The following is a 24,800-nucleotide window of genomic DNA, read 5'->3' as shown; positions in this document are numbered from 1 at the left end:
CAATAGACAAACATACTGTGCTTAAACTAGTAACACAAATTATTGTATTTTTCTTGTCTATATTGAATAGATAATTTAAACACTCACAGTGTAGGTTGGAAAAAGTATGTGAACCCCAAGGCTAATGACTTTTGGGGTCAGGAGTCAGCTAACGTGAATTTCAATCAACGAGAAGAGAGTGGAGTTGTTGGTTAGAGCTGCCTTTCCCTATAAAAAAACACTCGAAAACATTTGAGTTTGCTATTCACAAGAAGCATTGCCTGATGTGAACCATGCCTCGAACAAAAGAGATCTCAGAAGACCTAAGATTAAGAATTGTTGACTTGCATAAATCTGGAAAGGGTTACAAAAGTATCTCTAAAAGTCTTGATGTTCATCAGTCCACAGTAAGTCAAATTGTGTATAAATGGAGAAAGGTCAGCACTGTTGCTACTCTCCCTAGGAGTGGCCGTCCTGAAATGATGAGTGCAAGAGCCCAGTGCAGAATTCTCAATGAGGTTAAGAATCCTAGAGTGTCAGCTAAAGACTTACAGAAATCTCTGGAAGATGCTAACATCTCTGTTGACGGGTCTAGAATACGTAAAACACTAAACAAGAATAGTGTTTATGGGAGGACAACACGGAAGAAGTCACTGCTGTCCAAAAAAAACCATTGCTGCACGTCTGAAATTCGCAAAAGAGCACCTGGATGTTCCACAGTGCTACTGGCAAAATATTCTGTGGACAGATTAAACTACAGTTGAGTTGTTTGGAAGGAACACACAACACTATGTGTGGAGAAAAAAAAAGGCACAGCACACCAACATCAAAACGCTATCATTTGTTTTTCAGCAGGACAATGACCCAACACACCTCCAGGCTGTGTAAGGACTATTTGACCAAGAAGGAGAGTGATGGAGTGCTGCATCAGATGTACTGGCCTCCAATCACCTGACCTCAACCAAATTGAGATTGTTTGGGATGAGTTGGACCGCAGAGTGAAGGAAAAGCAGCCAACAAGCACTCAGCGTATGTGTGAACTCCAAGACTGTTGGAAAAGCATTCCTCATAAAACTGGTTGAGAGAATGCCAAGAGTGCAAAGCAAAGGGTGGCTACTTTAAAGATTCTCAAATATATTTTCATTTGTTTAACACTTTTTTGGTTACTACATGATTCCATGTGTTATTTCATAGTTTTGATGTCTTCACTACTATTCTACAATGTAGAAAATAGTAAAAATAAAGAAAAACCCTTGAATGAGTAGGTGTGTCCAAACTTTTGAGTTGTGTAGAGTCAGTATAAATGTGTGTGCATGTTATATGTGTGTGAACAAATGGTCTCTCTCACACACACACACGAAAAGTATTCAGACCCCTTGACTTTTTACACATTTTGTTACATTTACAGCCTTATTCTAAAATGGATTACATAAAAATAGTTAATCTACATACAATACCCTATAATGACAAAGCGAAAGCAGGTTTTTAGAAATGTTAGCAAATGTATTACAAATAAAAAACAGAAATACCTTATTTACATAAGTATTCAGACCCTTTGTTATGAGACTTGAAATTGAGCTCAGGTGCATCATGTTTCCATTGATCATCCTTGAGATGTTTCTACAACTTGATTTAAGTCCACCTGTGGTACATTCAATTAATTGGACATGATTTGGAAAGGCACACACCTGTCTATATAAGGTCTCTCAGTTGACAGTGCATGTCAGAGCCATGAGGTCAAAGGAATTGTCTGTAGAGTTCCGAGACAGGATTGTGTCGAGAAACCGATCTAGGGAAGGGTACCAAAACATTTCTGCAGCATTGAAGGTCCCAAAGAACACAGTGGCCTCAATCATTCTTAAATAGAAGAAGTTTGGAACCACCAACACTCCTCCTCGAGTTGGCCGCCAGGCCAAACTGAGCAATCCGGGTAGAAGGGCCTTGGTCAGTGAGGTGACCAAGAACACTCATGGTCACTCTGACAGAGCTCCAGAGTTCCTCTGTGGAGATGGGAGAACATTCCAGAAGGACAAGCATCTCTGCAGCACTCCACCAATCAGGCCTTTATGGCAGAGTGGCCAGAAGAGAAGCCACTCCTCAGTAAAAAGGCCCATGACAGTTTGCTTGGAGTTTGCCAAAAGGCACCTAAAGGACTCTGACCATGAGAAACAAGATTCTCTGGTCTGATAAAACCAGATTGAACTCTTTGGCCGGAATGCCAAGTGTTTTCAGCAGCAGACTGGGCAACTTGTCAGGATGAAGGGAAAGATGAACGGAGCAAAGTACAGAGAGATCCTTGATGCAAACCGACTTCAGTGCGCTCAGGACCTTAGACTGGGGCAAAGGTTCACCTTCCAACAGGACAACAACGCTAAGCACAAAGCCAAGACAACACATGAGTGGCTTCGGGACTAGTCTCTAAATGTTCTTGAATGGCCCAGCCATAGCCCGGAATTCAACCCGATCTAACATCTCTGAAGAGACCTGAAAATAGCTGTGCAGCGACGCTCCCCATCCAACCTTACAGAGCTTGAGAGGATCTGCAGAGAAGAATGGGAGAAACTCCACAAATACAGGTGTGTCAAGCTTGTAGAGTCCTACCCAAAAAGACTGATATGCCAAGTTAAGTAAAAATATCTGGGGTATCTGTACTTTATTTTACTATTCATATTTTTTGCCAACTTTTACTTCACTACATTCCTAAAGAAAATAAATGTACTTTTTACATACATTTTCCCTGACACCCTAAAGTACTATATTTTGACAGGAAAATTGTCAAATTCACACTTATCAAGAGTATATCCCTGGTCATCCCTACTGCCTCTGATCTGGTGGACTCACTAAACACAAATGCTTTGTTTGTAAATTATGTCTGAGTGATGGAGTGTGCCCCTGGCTATCCGTCAATAAAAAACATAAAAATAAGAATTGTGCCGTCTGGTTTGCTTAATATACGGAATTTGAAATGGTTTATACTTTTACTTTTGATACTTAAGTACATTTTAGCAGTTCCATTTACATTTGATACTGAAGTGTGTTGTTGGAGGGCCAGTTGGAGGCACTCTTTCCTCTGGTCTAAATAACATCCCAATGCCCCAGGGTAGTGATTGAGGACACTGCCCTGTGTAGGGTGCCGTCTTTCGGGTGGGATGTTAAACGGGTGTCCTGACTCTCTGAGGTCATTAAAGATCCCATGGCACTTATCGTAAGAGTAGGGGTGTGAACCCCGGTGTCCTGACTAAATTTCCAATCTGGCCCTCAAACCATCACGGTCACCTAATAATCCCCAGTATACAATTGGCTCATAAATCCCCCTCTCCCCTGTAACTATTCCCCAGGTCGTTGCTGCAAATGAGAACGTGTTCTCAGTCAATTTACCTGGTAAAATAAAGGATAAATAAAAATATATAAATACATTTTAAAAAGTATATTTAAAACCAAATACTTTTAGACTTTTACTCAAGTAGTATTTTACTGGGGTGACTTTCACTTTTACTTGAGTCATTTTCTGTGGTATCAAGTGTAACAATTGAGTATTTTTTCCACCACTGCTGCTATGTACCATAGAGGTCAATGGTCAAAGTTCTGCTGACCCGAACATTCCGAAAATGTGTCTGAATCTCTAAGCTTTCAAATGATATAAGATTAAAGAGAACAAGTGAGCAATACTGATATTGTTTGTCATAGGGTAAAATGGGAAAAATTGATGGGACGGAGGGATGAAAGATAACACGCAGAAAGCTACCATTGCTGCACTGCTATCACACATTTTCTTACTCTTGGGACATTGACCTTAAAAAAAATCACTATGAGACATCGCCATCCCAAGTGAACCCGACCGACCCTCCTGGCTCATGGACTATATGGATTCTTGATGACAATTTATGGGAAAAGAGAAGCGTAGATCCATGCAAATTGTAATGCAGATAGTCAGGACAGAGAGATAAGAGAGAAAGTGTGTTGTCCCTCGCTGCTATCTCCTGGGTGGGAGTAGGGTGTGTATCCAGGCATGAGGTGCATCGTACAGGAAGCACCTTTTTCCCCCTTTTCAAATTACCCTGGGCACACAAACACACTTTTCCTCAAAAGGCTGGTTTCCCTTGGCTTATTTGAAATCAGTGGCACACAGACGGTTGAACACTAAAAAGGAAAATAGTGGCCTAAATTTACACCCTACTCTTTATTCGGGGGAGGAAGTTTACACAGGGGTGTGAGCTGGACAGTCCACCCATAAGAGGAATGTTCTCTTCTGGCTTTGTATTGTGCTGCATTAACCTTGGACCAGTGTTTTTTAACTCCAGTCCTTCACTACTCCCCAACAGCACAAAGGTTTGGTGTAGCCCAGGACAAGCACACCTGAACCAACTCGTCAACTAATCATCAAGCACTTGGGTGAGTTGAATCGGGTGTGCTTCAACAAAAATGTGTACAGTTTGGGGGTACTCACTTACCACAGTTGAGAAACACTGCTCTAGACATCCAGAGACAAACAAGATGAAACTCAAACTTGTGTAAGAGTTCAGGAAGGCTTCCGTGCTAAACAAAGGAAAACGTGTGTTTTTAAGAAGATTTTATACAACACCTGTATGTTTGCATGACATTGAATAACAATGCATAGAAACAGAATAAATTCAAAAGCGCTTGGCCTAAATGTTTTGCTCCCAGGATTACCAGAGCCCACATCCACTTGGACTTTGAGTGATTGAATTTGGTGATTTATTTCCCCAAAATGACATCATTACTTTTAATGAATGAAGAGCTTATTAGTCCAATCGCAGCTTTGTATCTGGTTAGGTACAATGGCACCCGTCAGTAGAGAAGAATACAGATCCCATGGTCTAACAACTGCTGTGTGTGCTGGGTCATTCAGCCTTTCTTAAGAGCGATTCCTAGCGAAACCCAGACAAAGAAAGACCATAATTTTTTACATTTTCACAAAATATAGTCCATAAAAGTGTCCTTTGGTTGAAGGATTGTTGACATGTGTCTTAAAAGCATAATTGAGAAATATTTAATACAAGTTGGCATTTTTCTGACATTTTGGCCTTATCCAGGCCTCCTTTAAGACTCCATAGTGTTTCATCTGTAGATGCTACTAAACAAACATTGGTGTCATATGAAGATTTATCACTTGCTCTGTAATATGAGTAGTATTTTGGTTTCAATCACTTTTTCATACATTCTTGAAAAATATAAACACATATTAAATATAAAAAATATAAACATGAATAAATGTTTGATTTGCATTTAAAAAAATATATATATATATATATTGTTGAGCATAATATAGTCTATTCTACGGGCATATCTCTGATATTACCAACAGTGAAAGTGAACATTTATTAAAAATGGTGATATGCAGGATGTGCAATGATTCAAGTAAAAGGAGGGCTGTAATTGGTTACTATGCCAATTTCTCTGAATAAAATGGGCCATAACTTTAAAACTAGTAGAGATCCCAGTCTGGAACTTTGATATTCCTGTAGAGCCTATTATGTTCCACAATATATTGAAAAATTAGCCAAATCAAAAAAGTTATATTTTCAATATTCATGTTTACATTTTTATATTTCAATATTCATAAATTATTATTAGGCAAAAATGTAATAAATATGCCAACTTCTAGATACAAATATATGTCAACAATTCTTCCTCTAAAAGAACTATATTATGGATTACATTTCATGAACATTCCAAAAGTAATGGATTTTTGTTGTTGTTTGGCTTTAGTGAGGAATCACTAAAGGAGTTCAGGTGCCACTGAAGTCTGCAAAGTGATTACCTCACCAACACTAATGGCTAGCTCACCAACACTCCACAAAGGGCTGTGAGGGAAAGGGGAAGTTTAGTATTTTATAACATGATGCTAGACGGTTCATGACCCTGAAAGTAGTCTATGGGAAACTGTAATCCATGGCTTGGTTCTCTTTAAACAGCTACACACAAGGTGAGGATACTGAACTTCCCCTTTAAACACTAAACAGGCAGGAAAGATCTGCTACTACCGGTCACTTACAAAATGGCGAAGTGAAGATAAATAGGCTTCTTCCTCTTGTTTTTTTGTTCTTTATCAGTTCTCGCTGTGTTATCTGGAGCTAAACTGACACTGAAACAAAGCAGGTCATCACATCCCGCACTCTGACGTCAAGTGTGGCCAAATATTTACAAGCCGTGTGAAAACAGCTATAAATGGATGCGGGGATGACGAAAGTGGGGGGAAGAAAAAGGCCTTCCACTATCTTGTCTTTTATGTTTAGGCATAAACTGAGTGTGCCAAGCTCAAGGTTTGGTGTGTAGAACAACAAGGTGATAACAGGAACAGGCACTGGGCAAGTGCATATTACATAAACACAAACAATGGAGGTGTACAATGGTGGGAACACGTGAGTAAGAGACCAGGCCCTAATAGTTAGTATTTTTTTAAAGATACAGAAAATATCTAGGCTTCTTGGCATTCACTTTCGCCTGTCCAGTTCTCTCATTTCAAAGAAATTAAATGTGGAGAGGGAGCCATTTGAGATGTGACCCATGTCTACTTCCTGCTCCCTGTAGCCCTTTACACTCGTACCTGTATACGGGTTGAAAATGGCATATTTGGGCACTGGTAAGCGCCTAAATTGGAACACAGTGGCTATACAATAACATGCAGTGTCAACATTTATGATCACTATGTTTGATGTACAATTACAAGATGACATGGTGTCATACCCTAGGTTGTTCTGAACAGAATGAGCATGTTTGTCTCATTGGATTCTAAACTTTGAACATTGAGATATTAAAGACATGATAGATCATATATCGTATACAAAGGAGCGAGATCTGTAGAAAGACAGTGCCTGTGGAATGTGCTGGGTGGACGGGAGGAGATCAAAAGATTGCTATAGGGGAAGCAGGTGGACATCTGTGGATTAGGCAAAGGAGAGGTTGAGGTCAGGAGGTCAGGTCAGATCCCCTGAAGGGAATAATAAGGGTTGTAAGGATTGGAGAGAAGGAGGAGTGTCTTAAGTGGGATATTAAACTTGGTTAAGCTTCTCTAGTGTCCGTGAGTTATTTACTCTGAAAAATTAGAACCTAACGGTCTAACGCATGACTCTTTTCTATGCGCACCAAAATTACGATCTGTTTCTCTGAATTGCCCCGTGAAAGCCTAACACCGTAAGATAGTGTTTTATAACTTAGCTAGTCATGTTGGCAATAGAACAAGCTTTCATGATGCCCAGCTGACTCAGACTGCAATTTATAAAATGGGCTGTTTTTGGATTGCATGAACAACAGTAATTGTGTGATGGCGGCGATGCAGGTCTGTGTTACAAACAAAACAACTACAAGTGTGCTTGCGCTCTTGTTGCTTAACAGCTCAGCTAGGAGAACGCAAAAAAAACCATGTTATAGTTGAAGACTCTTCTTCGAGTCATTAAAGTGCATTGAAATTAACGCAGGAACTCTGCACACCAGTTGGTCCTCTCACTCAAACTACTTTTTGTCTTATGTTGCACCTACCCCACATTTTCCAGGAATATTGTTATCATGTTACTGAATGTATCCAGAGTATTTTCAGATTCCCTTATCAACAAATGCGGCGAAAAGTACAGTGAAGGTAAAACGCACATAAAATCAACAGTTTAATGTTCGGATTCAGCCTTGTGAAAGGTGAACTGTCGTATCCTCAACTTTGGTCAAATAATGTTCCCATAATCTCCAAACTGTTCCCTTTCAATTGCTACTATGCTTATGCATTTCATATTTCTTCTGTAAAAAAAACATTTCAATTTAGCCCTATCCATATAGGCCAAATCGCACGACTGTAAAGGGTTAAACCTTTAAACCGGTTGTTGAACACCAAATTTGACTCCTAGACTACTTTTTCACAGGATTCTCCTCCTCTCTAAAAACCAAAACCCTGCCCCTTCCCCCTGTTCTACGATAGGAAAGGGTCTGCAAGATGTTCTCTACTAGGATTTAGCAACTACTGTTATTCCACACATCTGAGGGAGTTATTTGTATAGCCTACTGTACGCAAAAGGCATGCATTTCAACAGGTCAACATAGGAAACCTTTTGCTGTGTCATGCTTTTTCTCACCTGCATACATGTGGAAGGTGAGCCTTTCGATGAGCTTGAGCACTGTACCCGCCTTGATGATGGGGATGCCCGACTTGGACTGCACGTTCTCCTCGAACACCACGTTCTCCTCAGAGTCGGGCGTGGCGAACCGGTAAAGCTCCGCCCCGGGCAGCCTCATTTGCTCCTCCTTCTCCTCCTGTAGCATGGCCGAGTCCAGCATGCGCTCCAGCGTCGAGCGGTACTGCAGTGAGATGAGCGCCGCCATCCAGCCATTCTTGTCCTCGGCCGACTTGGCGGCGAACACCACGCTGTTGCCATCTTTGAGGATGATCTCAAAGGCGTGCCGGTACTCGCCCTCCTTGTCGTCCTTGTCATTGATCTGAACCTTGCGCATTAAGAACTTCTCCTTGAGGCGGTACTCGGCGGTGGACGAGGCGCCAGGCAAGCGCGGCTGGCCGTGGTTGGACTTGCAGCAGATCATCAGGCCGTCGAAGAGGAAGATGTGCCGTTCGTGTTTGGCGCCCACGCGTGTCAGCGTCCCCTCCATGATGAATTCGTTGCAGCACTGGCCAATGTCCTTGCCCTCCCAGCCGTCAATGTTCTTCTGGATCTCGTTCATCTTCTTGATGGCCAGGTGCTTGCCCTTCATCTGCTGGCTGTAGAAGCGGCAGGCTGACTCGCTGGTGCCGCCGTAGAGTTTGAGGAGAGAGAGAAAGAAAAGATGAGATAAAATGACAAAAAAGTTTAATGTAAGAGAAAGAATGTGAGAGAAAAAAAGGAAAGCGGGGGAGAAGAGAGGAAGGGAAATTTGGGTCTGATGTTCACAGCCCATTGACAATGGAAAACAAGTCAACAAAGCCAGCGAGACTGAGATTGAGTGGAGGGTCAGTGTGGGTGGCTAAAGCAGCGGTACAACTAAACCTGGTCCAGGAGGGGGTTCCTACAAATAACAACTCCTTAACAAAACACTGGGTGCGACTGAAGCGACGTGACTGGCATCCCCACCCATAACTAAACTCAGCAAAAAAAGAAACGTCCTCTCACTGTCAACTGGGTTTATTTTCAGAAAATGTGTATATATTTGTATGAAAATAAGATTCAACAACTGAGACATAAACTGAACAAGAGACGTGACTAACAGAAATTGAATAATGTGTCCCTGAACAAAGGGGGGTCAAAATCAAAAGTAACAGTCAGTATCCGGTGTGGCCACCAGCTGCATTAGGTACTGCAGTGCATCTCCTCCATGGACTGTACCAGATTTGCCAGTTATTGCTGTGAGATGTTACCCCACTCTTCCACCAAGGCACTTGCAAGTTCCCTGACATTTCCTAGACCTCACCCTCCGATCCAACAGGTCCCAGACATGCTCAGTGGGATTGAAGTCCGGGCATATCGCTGGCCACGGCAGCACACTGACGTTCCTGTCTTGCAGGAAATCACACACAGAACGAGCAGTATGGCTGGTGGCATTGGGTCATATCAGGATGAGACTGCAGGAAGGGTACCACATGAGGGAGGAGGAGGTCTTCCCTGTGACGACCACCGTTGAGATTGCCTGCAATGACAACAAGCTCAGTCCGATGATGCTGTGACACCGCCCCAGACCATGACGGACCCTCCACCTCCAAATCGATCCCGCTCCAGAGTACAGGCCTCGGTGTAACGCTCATTTCTTCTACGATAAACGCAAATCTGACCATTACCCCTGGTGAGACAAAACCGTGACTCGTCAGTGACAAGCACTTTTTGCCAGTCCTGTCTGGTCCAGCGACGGTGGGTTTGTGCCCATAGGCAACATTGTTGCCGGTGATGTCTGGTGAGGACCTGCCTTACTACAGGCCTACAAGCCCTCAGTCCAGCCTCTCTCAGCCTATTGCGGACAGTCTGAGCACTGATGGAGGGACTGTGCATTCCTGGTGTAACTCGGGCAGTTGTTGTTGTCATCCTGTACCTGTCCCGCAGGTGTGATGTTCGGATGTACCAGTTCTGTGCAGGTGTTGTTACACGTGGTCTTGCCACTGCGAGGACGATCAGTTGTCTATCCTGTCTCCCTGTAGCGCAGTCTTAGGTGTCTCACAGTACAGACATTGCAAACATGGGAAACAGTGTTTAAACCCTTTACAATGAAGATCTGTGAAATTATTTGGATTTTAATGAATTATCTCTGAAAAACAGGGTCCTGAAAAAGGGACATTTCTTTTTTTGCTGAGTTTATAATCCTGACCCTAACCTCAAAGGAAAATTCCACCCAAAAACTTTTAGTTTTTGTTTCATTAGTCCATTGTTGATATAGTCCCTAAATGTTTTGCATGTCAGCAATCCAATAAAGGACTAATGAAATAAATACTAAAAGATAGTTTTTGGATGGGAGTTTTCCTTTAACGACACCAATAACCCTAAACTTAACCTAACCAGAACCCATTAGGTAGTTCAACATCAGTTTGCTGGTCAGTCATGTCCCTTCAGTTTACACCCAGCAGGCCAATTGACTAAACTTCCTCACCATTCCGGCAGTTCAGTTCGAGGAAGGGCCCACACCCATGGTTAACAGGGTGCCTTGGAGGACCAAATGAGAAAGTGCATAAGAATAGAATGAGTCTAAAAGAATAAAGAGCATCTGATTATATTTATTTGAGCCAGACACTATTTAAATATTGTTTTGGTTCATCATACCATTAACATGGTCTATGGTATGACTATCATATTCAAAATGAGCTATGAGTATCTCTCATTCCAGTTCTTTTAGGACCACAATGTAGACTAGTCTGTTTTAATCAATCTCTTTATTCTTATATTATACCAATGTCTATTTAAAGTATTTATTCATTACTAAGGACCATGCCCCCTGTAATAATTAGGTCATGTGAGGAGTAAGTTTAAAACTCTTTCAGCAATTCAATACAAAAAGACTGGTTTGAGTGAAAACCAGCACATACGGTGCTCTTTCAAAACCAGAATGACAAAACTTAAGTAAGCAGAAGAGGAGAAAGCTCTGCAGCACACCAGAACCAGAATCTCACCTCTACTGCTCATGACAAATCAGCTGAGCAATAATTTCAATGATCACTTCTAAAACCACCTACTTAGAATAATCGAACAGCATTGCGCCACTGGGGCTTGATTTCAGATTTTTTTTTTGGGGGCTAAAGATTTGTTGGTGGTTCTACAAATTGATTGAGTGAGAGGGTGATAGAAAAAAAATCAACATGGATTTAACACCCGCTAGTACAGTGCGTCTGGACTAAAACTACTTGTAAAACAATCGCGGGAGGGCTTACTTTGTTTTTCGTGGACGCACGACGACTCGCATCAGCACTCCTGAGAGGAGGGGGAGGCAGGCGAAGCCAACTCACGCGCCTGTCTTCATACCAGCACCTCAAAGTACAGGATGACTTTCACCCGGCCCGAATTAGCTTCGCTGAGAGACAAGGGGCACCTCTGAAGGGCAAGGGATAGACTACACACAAAATTCACCCCAGAAACTACAATTTCCATTTCCCAGTCCATTAAGTGTGAAACTCTAAAAACTATACACAGAAAGAAACTGTCAAAACTTTGCCTACTCTCAAGTCTGATCAAAGAGGTTATATTTGAAGTGCATTTACATTCATCTTTAAACGAGCAGTCTTGCAATGAAATTAATCAAGTAGTTAATTAAAGCAAAAAATTATAATGAGCATCATTATCAAACCATTTATCCCAGGCAGCGATGGACCTTGCCAGAGCATTGGCGACTAAGAGCTTATTACGTTTTTCCTAATGAACAGCAAGGTTGCGAAAGAGCAAACATAATTCAAATGGCTGTGACAGAGCTCTTGGGTTGTTCTTTGTTCTGGCTCTCGAGATACAAAGACCCCTAGAGACAGGAAAGGTGTAGCGAAACATCAAAAGTCAATAAAGGTAACCCTTGTGGGGTACCCCAACTCAGTGTGTCCTCTCGGAACGTCCATTTTAGCCTCCTACGTGTGTCACCATCCCCACGTTCCCGCCAAAGTATGGGGTGCAAAGACATACCGTAAGATAAGCCATCCTTTCCCCATGAAAAATAAACAAAAAAACAACTAAAAAGAACAGCAAAGGGGTAATCTTTTTCTCGTTTATAACCTGTGTCCTCCACTCAAGTAAAGAACGAGCGACAGCCGCATGTAACCAAAAAAACACCCTGTTTTCTTCACCAATACAAAAGGAGGGATGGAGATAAAAATGGTCCGCACGGTTTGGATGCTAAAGTCCACTGTTGAAAGCAAGGGAATTCTCCCCCCCCCCCCTTTCATATTATATCACTTTTCCCCCCCTCAAAGCCGGGAACAATAACACCAGAACAGGACAGCCCCATTCCTGACACAACTTCCCTCCGACAACACAGTGGCGAGCCCCCCCCCACCCCCCCCACCCCACACACAAGTCTATTTTAGGTCTAGAGGGAAACTCAGAACTGAGCTTAGGGTGGGGGGTGTGCAGAGGATGGGAGGAGTACACCAATAAGGCAGTAGTATGAATTGCTGTGTGTGTGTTAGTGTGGGTGTCTATTGTGAGGTGTGTATTGTGCTGTGCAAGTGTTAACGCCTCTGAGTATATATAGTGCACATATGAGACATATCCACCTTTTGGTGCTTGTCTGGTCTATGCCATTATGTGTGTGTGAGTTATCTTCCCATATTTTGCTTGTGGATTTCTATTATGGTGTGTGCATATGTACTGTGTGTGTCAGAGCTAGCTTTGTATCTTCTTGGGTAAAGAGAACCAGGTGTGGATGGACCAGGAGGGGTTGTAAATTGGCGCTCCTCTGCCTACCTCAGCCTCCTCTTGGCCATGTTCTTGGAGCAGATCCTCTCCATGCTACTCTGCAGATTGAGCAGCGCCGTGATGGCCTGTTTCAGACACTCCTTGTCCTCCTCGTCCTCACTTTTCTCCTCTAGTTGCTGTGGAAAGGAGGGGCAAGAGGGGATGGGGCAGAGAAAGAGGGGTAGAGAATAAAATGTTGGATCAGGTGGTTTCGCTGGTAGGGGGAGTCTAGAGAAGGATCATGATGCGGTATAAGGCCAAACTCATGAGCGAGATTACGGCTGAGGGAGAAAAAAAATATCCCTCCCTCTCCATCATTCTCTAATTCCCAACCCCCTCAACTCCAGTGTTTCCCCTTAATTCATACTTTCTTGAGCGACTACCAAGGATTGGTCCAACATTACCAACATTGTCTCGCCCTCCTTTATATATACAGTCGTGGCCAAAAGTTGAGAATGACACAAATATTAATTTCCACAAAGTTTGCTGCTTCAGTGTCTTTAGATATTTTTGTCAGATGTTACTATGGAATACTGAAGTATAATTACAAGCATTTCATAAGTGTCAAAGGCTTTAATTGACAATTACATGAAATTGATGCAAAGAGTCAATATTTGCAGTGTTAACCCTTCTTTTTTAAGACCTCTGCAATCCACCCTTGCATGCTGTCAATTAACTTCTGGGCCACATCCTGACTGATGGCAGCCCATTCTTGCATAATCAATGCTTGGTGTTTGTCATAATTTGTGGGCATTTGTTTGTCCACCCGCCTCTTGAGGATTGACCTCACGTTCTCAATGGAATTAAGGTCTGGGGAGTTTCCTGGCCATGGACCCAAAATATTCATGTTTTGTTCCCCAAGCCAATTAGTTATCACTTTTGCCTTATGGCAAGGTGCTCCATCATACTGGAGAAGGCATTGTTCGTCACCAAACTGTTTCTGGATGGTTGGGAGAAGTTGCTCTCGGAGGATGTGTTGGTACCATTCTTTATTCATGGCTGTGTTCTTAGGCAAAATTGTGAGTGAGCCCACCCCTTGGCTGAGAAAGAACCCCACACATGAATGGTCTCAGGATGCTTTACTGTTGGCATGACACGACTGATGGTAGCGCTCACCTTGTCTTCTCCGGACAAGCTTTTCCCCGGATGCCCCAAACAATCGGAAAGGGGATTCATCAGAGAAAAGGACTTTACCCCAGTCCTCAGCAGTCCGATCTCTGTACCTTTTGCAAAATATCAGTCTGTCCCTGATGTTTTTCTTGGAGAGAAGTGGCTTCTTTGCTGCCCTTCTTGACACCAGGCCATCCTCGAAACGTCTTTGCCTCACTGTGCTTGCAGACGTACTCACACCTGCCAGCTGACATTCCTGAGCAAGCTCTGTACTGGTGGTGCCCCGATCCCACAGCTGAATCAACTTTAGGAAATGGTCCTGGCGCTTGCTGGACTTTCTTGGGCGCCCTGAAGCCTTCTTCACAACAATTGAACCGCTCTCCTTGAAGTTCTTGATGATCTGATAAATGGTTGATTTAGGTGCAATCTTACTGGCAGCAATATCATTGCCTGTGAAGCCCTTTTTGTGCAAAGCAATGATGAAGGAACATGTTTCCTTGGAGGTAATCATGGTTGACAGAGGAAGAACAAAGATTCCAAGCACCACCCTCCTTTTGAAGCTTCCAGTCAGTTATTCGAACTCAATCAGAATGACAGAGTGCTCTCCAGCCTTGTCAACACTCATACCTTTGTTAACGAGATAATCATTGACATGATGTCAGCTGGTCCTTTTGTGGCAGGGCTGAAATGCAGTGGAAATGTTTTTGGCGGATTCAGTTCATTTGCATGGCAAAGAGGGACTTTTCAATTAATTGCAATTCATCTGATCACTCTTCATAACATTCTGGAGTATATGCAAATTGCCATCATACAAACTGAGGCAGCAGACTTTGTGAAAATGTATATTTGTGTCATTCTCAAAACTTTTGGCCACAACTATAGCGCATTCAATTTTTCAGACCACTTGATTTTTTTTACAGCCTTATTCTAAAATTGATTAAAACATTCCCACCCCCATTATCAATCTACACACAATACCCCATAATGACAAAGGGAAAAAGGGAAAACAGAAATACCTTATTATTCAGACCCTTTGCTATGAAACTTGAAATTGAGCTCAGGTGTATCCTGTTTCCATTGATCATCCTTGAGATGTTTCTACAACTTGGAGTCAACCTGTGGTAAATTCATTTGATCGGACATGATTTGGAAAGGCACACACCTGTGTCTATATAAGGTCCCACAGTTGACAATGCATGTCAGAGCAAAAACCAAGCCATGAGGTTGAAGGAATTGTACGTAGAGGTCCGAGACAGGATTGTGTTGAGGCACAGATCTGGGGAAGGGTACCCAAAAATGACTGCAGCATTGAAGGTCCCCAAGAACACAGTGGCCTCCATCATTCTTAAATGAAAGAATTTTGGAACCACCAAGACTCTTCCCAGAGCTGGCCACCCCGCCAAACGGAGCAATCGGGGGAGAACGGCCTGACCAGGAACCTGATGGTCACTCTGACAAAGCTCCAGAGTTCCTCTGTGGAGATGGGAGAATATTCCAGAAGGACAACCATATCTGCAGTACTCCACCAATTTGGCCTTTATGTTAGAGTGGCCAGACGGAAGCCACTCCTCAGTAAAAAGGCACATGACAGCCGGCTTGGACTTTGCCAAAAGGCACCTAAAAACTCAGGTCTGATGAAACCAAGATTGAATTATTTGGCCTGAATGCCAAGCGCCATGTTTGGCGGAAACCTGGCACGGCCCCTAAGGTGAAGCATGGTGGGGTTCAGCGGCAGGGACTGTGAGACTAGTCAGGATCAAGGGAAAGATTAATGGAGCAAAGCAGAGTGAGATCCTTGATGAAAACCTGCTCCAGAGCGCTCAGGATCTCAGACTGGGGTGAAAGTTCACCTTCCAACAGGACAATGACCCTGAGCTCGCAGCCACGACAACACAGGAGTGGCTTCGGGACAAATCTCTGAATGTCCTTGAGTGGCCCAGCCAGAGCCCGGACTTGAACCAGGTCTGGAAAGACCTGAAAATAGCTGTGCATGGACGTTCCCTATCCAACCTGACAGAGCTGGAGAGGATCTGCAAAGAAGAATGGGAGAAACTCCCCAAATACAGGTGTGCCAAGCTTGTAGCCTCATACCCAAGAAGACTCATGGTTGTAATTGCTGACAAAGGTGCATCATCAAAGTCTGACTAAAGGGTCTGAATAGTCGTTATGGGGTATTGTGTGTAGATTGATGAGGGAAAAAAACTATTTAATCAATTTTAGAATGAGGCTGTAACGTAACAAAATGTGTAAAAAGTCAAGGTGTCTGAATACAATGTATAAGCAATATATACATGTACATGGCTCTGGTAGCCAAATGTGTTTAGGTGAGTGGACCTAAAGTAACCATAAGTTTTTTATCTATGTCATCTTCATTGCAGTTTTATTCAAGTCTCTAAACTAATAAGGTAGCTAGCATGCCGTGGTTAAAGTACAGAAAGCCCTACCTTTTGCATCTGTACCAACAGTGTCTATATATATATATATATATATATATATATTTATTTAACTAGGCAAGTCAGTTAAGAACGAATTCTTATTTACAATGACAGCCTACCCCCGGCCAAACCTGGACGACGCTGTGCCAACTGTGCGCCGCCCTATGGGGCTCCCAATCACGGCCGGATGTGGTTGAGCAGCCTGGATTCAAACCAGGGACTGTAGTGACGCCTCTTACACTGAGATGCAGTGCCTTAGACCGCTGCACCACTCAGGAGCCCCATGGTCTGTTATAGTCTTGTATACCTGTGCAAACACATTTTTTTTTTTTTTTACCTTTATTTAACTAGGCAAGTCAGTTAAGAACAAATTCTTATTTTCAATGACGGCCTAGGAACAGTGGGTTAACTGCCTGTTCAGGGGCAGAACGACAGATTTGTACCTTGTCAGCTCGGGGATTTGAACTTGCAACCTTCCGGTTACTAGTCCAATGCTCTAACCACTAGGCTACCCTGCCGCATGACATGTAAAGGATAATCAATGAGGGACTATGCATTCTATGGGAAATAATGAACGCCGTGGAAGGAGTGTTCTACTATGTGCCAGCGGAGTGGAACTAACCTTCCACGGAGTTGCATAATCCATGGGTTTGCATTCTATAGCTGTCCCTTTGGCTATGCCATCTGAGGACAAGGCAGAAAGAGACTCCTCTCCACACCCACTTTCCCTTTACCCTGGACTCGCAGTAAGTAAGCTAGGGGTAGAAAAGAAATTCTGCGATTTAGCCCTCTCCAGAGCAGCCGCCACTTCCATGGCTTGCTGGAAAGAGGCTTAGGGGAGAATAAGGACTGTGTGGGCCAAATCTTTGCCTAAGTGTGAACAAGAAGCCTAAGGCTCACTAAGGCTCTTTCAGAGGGGGCACATGGTTCCTGTCCTTGTGACTTTTGGCAGATATTCCACGCTAGTACAGATCATGTGGTCCAGCATTAACACTTTCTGCTCTAAAACACATGCATGACTAACCACCAGAGACCAATCGCGGCATCCTCCCTTCCTTCTGTGCCCCTCCCACCTACTCTCCCTTCTCTGATTTCAAACCTGTCTGAATAAGTTAAACAATATGAGAAGGAGTGTGGAACCTCCCAAGGGGCAATCTGCAATTGGTACATTCATTTTTTTACTTTTAAATGAATGATATATACCCATTCATTCTTTAAAAATATTTATAAAATGCCTCATGGTTAAAACGATCATGTTGATCCCATGGATGTCAAGTCCTTGAATCCATAGATCTGTCTATGAATTTGAGAGTGGTTACATTTCTCCTGCCCCATCCCTTAGATGGGACCCTTTTAAATAAGAAAAACATTGAGATTCCACATCAACTGTGGGCTGGTGGATCATCGGAGAAAAACCAGCCCCCTGCTCCAACCAAGGCAGTCTGATCCATATACAGTACCTTCGGAGATACTGACACAACATATTAAATGTTATAAATGTTATAATATATGCCATTTAGCAGACTTTCATCCAAAGTGATTTCCAGTCCAGCGTGCATACATTTTACGTATGGGTGGCCCTGGGAATCGAACCCACAATCCTGGCAATGCAGCAAGTGCCATGCTCAACCAATTGAGCTACAGAGGACCACATTATGAATCCTCATACATGCTTACCTTTAAGATCTCGAAATAGTGGAGACAATGATAGACCGGTGTGAGGAGCAACCGGGGCAGGACGTACTGGACTGCTTCCTTAAAGCCTTCGCATATAGACTGGGGAGTCAGAGACAGAGAGAGATGAGGGTTAACTTGGGCAGGTAATAAAGTGTCAAATCTTATCAAGGTAAACAGTGGTCTGGGGGGGGGGGGGGGGATTCCTAAACAAACAAATGTCTTACTTTAGGGAAAATCCACCCCTGGATTGGGAGTGTGGTCAGTGGGAGAAATGAGCAGGCTTGGGAGTGTGGTCAGTAGGCTGGGGGTGTAATGAGCAGGCTTGGGAGTGTGGTCAGTAGGCTGGGGGAGTAATGAGCAGGCTTGGGAGTGTGGTCAGTAGGCTGGGGGAGTAATGAGCAGGCTTGGGAGTGTGGTCAGTAGGCTGGGGAGTAATGAGCAGGCTTGGGAGAGTGGTCAGTAGGCTGGGGAGTAATGAGCAGGCTTGGGAGTGTGGTCAGTAGGCTGGGGGAGTAATGAGCAGGCTTGGGAGTGTGGTCAGTAGGCTGGGGAGTAATGAGCAGGCTTGGGAGTGTGGTCAGTAGGCTGGGGGAGTAATGAGCAGGCTTGGGAGTGTGGTCAGTAGGCTGGGGGAGTAATGAGCAGGCTTGGGAGTGTGGTCAGTAGGCTGGGGGAGTAATGAGCAGGCTTGGGAGTGTGGTCAGTAGGCTGGGGGAGTAATGAGCAGGCTTGGGAGTGTGGTCAGTAGACTGGGAGAGTAATGAGCTGGCTTGGGAGTGTGGTCAGTAGGCTGGGGGAGTAATGAGCAGGCTTGGGAGTGTGGTCAGTAGGCTAGGGGAGTAAATGAGCAGGCTTGGGAGAGTGGTCAGTAGGCTAGGGGAGTAATGAGCAGGCTTGGGAGTGTGGTCAGTAGGCTGGGGGAGTAATGAGCAGGCTTGGGAGTGTGGTCAGTAGGCTGGGGGCTGTGGTCTCTGACCTGGAGGTAGAAGGCAGCTCCCGGTTTAGACAACTGGTTGAGGAAGTGATCGTGGAAGCCAGTCCGCAGGATGTCTTGAGCATATGTCTCGTAGGGGTCGAAGGCCAGCTCCTGGAATCAAAAAGAAAGCTGTATCAAATGTCATGTGTTATAACAGTCGTGCTGCTGACACTGGCCACAACCATAGGGTGTAAGTGGGGTCTGTGAATGACAAGTAACCTTGCCTGGGACCTGAAGACTTGCATTAGCTTCCTGATCTAACGCACGCACCCACCCACCCAGAAACACACACCCACAACCACCACACAAACACACACCAACCTCAGCCAGGTCTTCAAAGCAGCTGCCCACCAGCGGGTGTGGGCTCCCCTCATCTGTCATCTCCACCGTGTCTTCAATAAGGCCCAGCAGCTTAAGGGTGACCTCGTGGATGTCCACGATGCGGCTGAAGATGTTCTCCACGTCCTGCAGGGGGTAGTAGAGAGGGGGAGAGAGAGGAGAGAGAGAGAGGATGGGAGACAGGGAATTAAGAAAGGGGAGGGAGGCCATGAGAGAGTTGGGGGAAGAGAGAGAGAGCGAGTCATGTGGGAAGAGGGGGAGGGTGATAGAGAGATAGGTGAAAGGGGGAGAACAGTAATGCAGGAAGGTGGGAGTAGAGAAGTGAGAAAGCGGTGGTAGAGAGGGGAAAAAAGTAGTAGAGTAGAGTCAAACAAAGTCATGATGGAAGATCATCGCTGCACACACGTGTGTGTGTGTGTGTGTGTGTGTGTGTGTGTGTGTGTGTATGAGTCTACCTCCATCACTACTCACATGGTGGGAGAAGAGTATGGCGTCGGAGGCCAAGGGCTCGCGGAACACCTTGATGATGAGGTTGAGGTCGCGCAGGTACTGTCGGACCTCGGCCATGAAGGTCTTGACCAGGTCGTAGTAGGTCTGCTCCTCGCTGGTGGACGGCTCCTCGTCCATCAGGGGGAAACCGCTGATGTCCTCCTCATCCTGGTGGAACATGTCCATCAGAACCTGGAGATGGGGTAGAGAGTAGAAACGGCCAGACATATTCTTACCAATTACTCAAGAAGAGTGTTCTAGACCACTTTTTGCTCCCGAGTGGCGCAGCGGTCTACGGCACTGCATCTCAGTGCAAGAGGCGTCACTACAGTCCCTGGTTCGAATCCTGGCTGTATCATATCTTAACAGTCCCTGGTTCTTAACCGGCTGTGATTGGGAGACCCATAGGGCGGCGCACAATTGGCCCAGCGTCGTCCGGGTTTGGCCGGTGTAGGCCGTCATTGTAAATAAGAATTTGTTCTTAACTGACTTGCCTAGTTAAATAAAAATAAATAATTATAGGTTGAATAGTCACACAGAGGGACATCAGCATAGATACCAGATTGGAGTCAATTAATTTTAGTTCAGTCAATTCAGGGAGTAAACTGAAATTCCAATTCCAATTTTCTTCAGTAATTTTCTATAAAGAAAATGTGAAATTGGAATTTCAGTTTACTTCCTGAATTGAAATAGATCCTGAGAGACCAAAGCTTAGAAGCGCGAGCACGAGCACACACACTCTCGCTCATTCAGCTGGCATTCTTCATCAGCTTATGTTCAGAAATGACCCTATGGACTCCAGCTTTAGTGGAATATTGGCCAGTCAGTGTGGTTCCTGGGCCTTCTCACCATCACACACCACCAGCCATACTAAGGCCAACAACAATAGCATTTACAAGCTAATCTAATTTCATACTCATAGCAACATAAAAAAAAGGACAATCTGGGATTGGTACAGTCATTGAATCTTGAAGAATAACACTTATATAACTAGAAATGGTTTATTGTCATATATGGCCAGTGATGTCCTGCTGGGAGATGTCATTGTAGCTGATGTTGAAGACCCTCTTCATAATGCATTACAATACATTGCACAACACATGCGTTACTCTCACCTTATCGGCACACATGGCCACAGTGATGTCCTGCTGGGAGATCTCGTAGTGGCGGATGTTCCTCACATAGTTCCCTGCCAGCTTCAGGATGTCTGCTGAGATGTACTCCAACACTGCCACAATGTACACCGACACCTGGTGGTCAATCTTGTACCCTAGTACCTCCTGAACAAGGGAGAGGAATTATGGGGAAATTAGTCCACAATGTACACCTATACCTACTGTACTGGCGGTTGACATTGTACCCTAGTCCCTCCTGAATAAAGAACAGGAATCATGGAGAAATGAATCATGGGTAAAAGCAGGGTCAGTGGGGTTTGACTACTGTACAATCCGACCACTGTACATTCAAACTAATGGAAACGATGTAGGCCTAAATGGGCCACAGAATGCAGAATGTGCAGGGTAAGAATTCCTTCAAGCGTTTTAGTTACCGGTACACATCATTGAACAGTAATTGGGCACAATAGGTACTTTAATAGTAATTAAGTGATGTGAGATGGTTATGCAAGGTAATTAGCTAAGAATTGTATAACCTGTGTTCGTAAAATGATGTCAACCACAGTAATTCTGTTGTTGCTGCACATTAATTGTTATGTGTATTTCTAAAACAAAGAGCACTAGGAGCTCATAGCAAAAAAGTTCTAAAGAATATAAGTGGAATATTCTTATCAAGTATCCAAAAAGAGGCATGTTTTTAAAAAGTTGCTCGGTCATCTCTGGTTAGGTGTTAGTTAGGCTTTACATTTTAGAACGCTATCATTCCTTATTTAAAGGGGCAATAGGTGAAAGAGTACAAAAATGTAAAAGTGCAAAAAGTTTAGGTCTTTCACCTTTTGTATTCTTTGAAGCATGGTCTAAATTAAGTAGATCTTTGCATATCCTTGGAATAGTACTTCATGGTTTGAGAACTCTACAGCCACAATTCATTCTAGCCTGTGTGCAAACCCTCATACTGGCTCTCTACATTTCTCCATACTCATCCCACAGCTTTTTACCAAAACTTTGTTTCAACTGCAGATTGCCCCTTTAATATCATCTCAAAGTATTTGGCATTGGGGAAGACATTTTGTTAAGCATCACAGGTTCATCCTGGATTTTCAATAAGTGACCAATTCGACAACACAGTTCAACGTCTCCCTCTATTGGTCAGTATAGGTATTGTGAGAAAAGTGGCAAATACCTTTACCAGGGCTGTGCTCAATAAGAACCAAAACAGAAAACATTTTGGAAAACACAAAATGTCTATTTTGTTTATTGAGTCACTTTAAAAAAGCAGTCCAATCAGTCCTTTTTCTGTTTCATAACATTGTCACTTTCTGAAGTGTAGAACGCAGACATCAGTAACCGGGCCCTGCGCAGGAGGATTACAACACTTTCAGATATACTGTGTAGAACAGCTAGAATAAATGAATAAATTAATATATATGACAGACAGTCCTACTTGCAACAGTCAGGACATTTTACTGTGACTTCAGAAACTATTCACACCATGATTTTGTGTCACTGATCAATACCCCATAACTTCAAAGTGGAATATTTTTGAGAAATGTTTATAAATTACTAAAAAAGTAAAAGCTGAAACGTCCTGGGTCAATAAGTATTTAACATTTTATGGCAAGCCTAAATAAATTCAAGAGTAAAAATGTGCTTAACAAGTCACATAATACGTTGTGTGCAAAAATAGAAGTTTAATGTGATTTTTAAACGACTTCCCCATCTCTATACCCCATACATACAAATAGTAAGGTCCCCCCAGTCAAGCAGTGAATTTCAAGCACAGATTAAACCACAAAGACCAGCAAGGTTTTCCAATGGTTCGCAAAGGGCCCCAATTGGTAGATGGGTAAAAAAATAAAGCAGACATTGAATATCACTTTTCGCATGGTGCAGTTATCAATACACACAGTCGCTACAAAGATACAGGTATCCTTCCTAACTCAGTTGCCGGAGAAGAAGGAAACCACTCAGGGATTTCACCATGAGGCCAACATTGATTTACTGAGGCGAATGGCTGTGAGAGCCATTAATGAAAATGGCGCCGACAGATATGGCTGCCATGCTTCTAGCTCTTAGGGAACTTTGCAGTATTTGTTTTTGTGTGTTATTTCTTACATTATTATCCCAGGAAATGTGTGTTATTAAATACAGCCGGAAAGAACTTTTGGATATCAGAGCGGTGGTAACTCACCAGCATTACGACCAGGAATACAACTTTCCCCAATCGGACCCTTTGTTCATACACCCCAGGGCAATTGAACTGATTCAAGAGGCAGATCCAAAACACCATCGGTGGAAAATAAGTACTCAGAGTGGACTTCTAGTCTGACTCAGGAGGCGCGCACACCATCCACCGCATCAGAGTATATTACTCGCTAATGTTCAGTCTCTGCATAATAAAGTTGATGAGCTCAGGGCGAGAATTTCCATCCAGAGAGACATCAGGGATTGTAACATACTCCGTTTCAAGGAAACATGGCACTCTTGAGATATACCGTCTTGAGTCCGTACAGCCAGTCGAGTTCTCAGTTCATCGCACAGACAGAAATAAATATCTCTCCGGGAAGAAGAAGGGCAGGGGTGTATGTTTCATGATTAACTACTCATGGCGTGATTGTGTTAACGTACAGGAACTCAACACCTTTTTTTCACCCGGCCTAGAATACCTCAATCAAATGCCGACCGTATTACCTTCCAAGAGAATTCTCTTCGGTTATAGTCACAGCCGTGTATATTCCCCTTCAAGCCGATACCACGGCTGCCCTCAAAGAACTTCACTGGACTTTATGCAAACTGGAAACCACATATGAGGCCGCATTTATTGTAGCTGGAGACTAACAAAGCAAATCTGAGAAAAACGCAGCCAAAGGTCTATCAACACATTGACTGTAGTACTCGCGCTGCTAAAACACTCAACCACTGCTACTCCAACTTCCGGGATGCCTACAAGGCCCTCCCTTCGGCAAATCTGATCACCCCTTCCTATGGCATAAACTCAAAGAGGAAGGACCCGTGCTAAGAACTATTCAACGCTTGTCTGACCAATCGGAAATCCATGCTTCAAGATTGTTTTGATCACGCGGACTGGGATATGTTTCGGGTAGCCTCTAAAAATAACATAAATTAATACACACTGATACGGTGACCGAGTTCATCAGGAAATGTATCGATGTTGTACCCACTGACTATTAAAACCTACCCTAACCAGAAACCGTGGATAGATGGCAGCATTTGCGGAAAACTGAAAGCGTGAATCATCGCATTTAACCATGGCAAGGTGACTGGGAATATGGTTGAATACAAACAGTGTAGTTATTCCCCCCGTAAGGCAATCAAACAGGCAAAACATTAGTAAAGAGACAAAGCGGAGTCGCAATTCAACGGCTCGGACACTAGACGTATGTGGGAGGGTCTAGAGACAGTCAATGACTACAGAGGGAAATCCAGCCACGTCGCGGACACTGACGTCTTGCTTCCGGACAAGCTAAACACCTTCTTCACCCTCGTTGAGGATAGCACAGTGCCACCGACACGGCCCACTACTAAAGACTGTGGCCTCTCCTTTTCCGTGTCCGGTGCGAGTAAGACAACACCTCCACTTCGCTGATCCTCAACACTGGGGCCCCACAAGGAAGCGTGCTCAGCCCACTCCTGTATTCCGTGTTCACCCATGACTGTGTGGCCATGCACGCCTCCAACTCAAATCATTAAATTTGCAGACTACAAAACAGCAGTAGGGCTGATTAACAACAATTACGAGACAGCCTAGAGGGAGGTGGTGAGGGCCCTGGGAATGTGGGACCAGGAAAATAACCTCTCAACCAACATC

The 24,800-nt window shown here is 43.8% G+C and overlaps 1 protein-coding gene across 4 annotated transcripts in view; it reads right to left on the bottom strand.

Annotated features, from left to right (window-relative positions):
* The window catches only part of LOC115103977 (son of sevenless homolog 1-like), an 81,401-nt gene that overhangs the window by 24,026 nt on the left and 32,575 nt on the right, over nucleotides 1–24,800 (bottom strand). For all 4 annotated transcript variants that reach the window (XM_029625069.2, XM_029625070.2, XM_029625071.2 and 1 more), the window contains exons 4-10: nucleotides 20,972–21,136; nucleotides 19,839–20,048; nucleotides 19,350–19,493; nucleotides 19,029–19,139; nucleotides 18,053–18,151; nucleotides 12,840–12,967; nucleotides 8,061–8,722 (exon numbers count right to left, since the gene is read on the bottom strand). In XM_029625069.2, the coding sequence (XP_029480929.1) occupies nucleotides 8,061–8,722; nucleotides 12,840–12,967; nucleotides 18,053–18,151; nucleotides 19,029–19,139; nucleotides 19,350–19,493; nucleotides 19,839–20,048; nucleotides 20,972–21,136 (1,519 nt within the window). The remainder of the gene's footprint in view (nucleotides 1–8,060; nucleotides 8,723–12,839; nucleotides 12,968–18,052; nucleotides 18,152–19,028; nucleotides 19,140–19,349; nucleotides 19,494–19,838; nucleotides 20,049–20,971; nucleotides 21,137–24,800) is intronic.

The sequence above is a fragment of the Oncorhynchus nerka genome, linkage group LG21 (assembly GCF_034236695.1).
Source record: "Oncorhynchus nerka isolate Pitt River linkage group LG21, Oner_Uvic_2.0, whole genome shotgun sequence".
Classification (NCBI taxonomy): domain Eukaryota; kingdom Metazoa; phylum Chordata; class Actinopteri; order Salmoniformes; family Salmonidae; genus Oncorhynchus; species Oncorhynchus nerka.
Note: the sequence above shows the minus strand (reverse complement) of the source record. Positions and strands in the feature narration are given on the sequence as shown.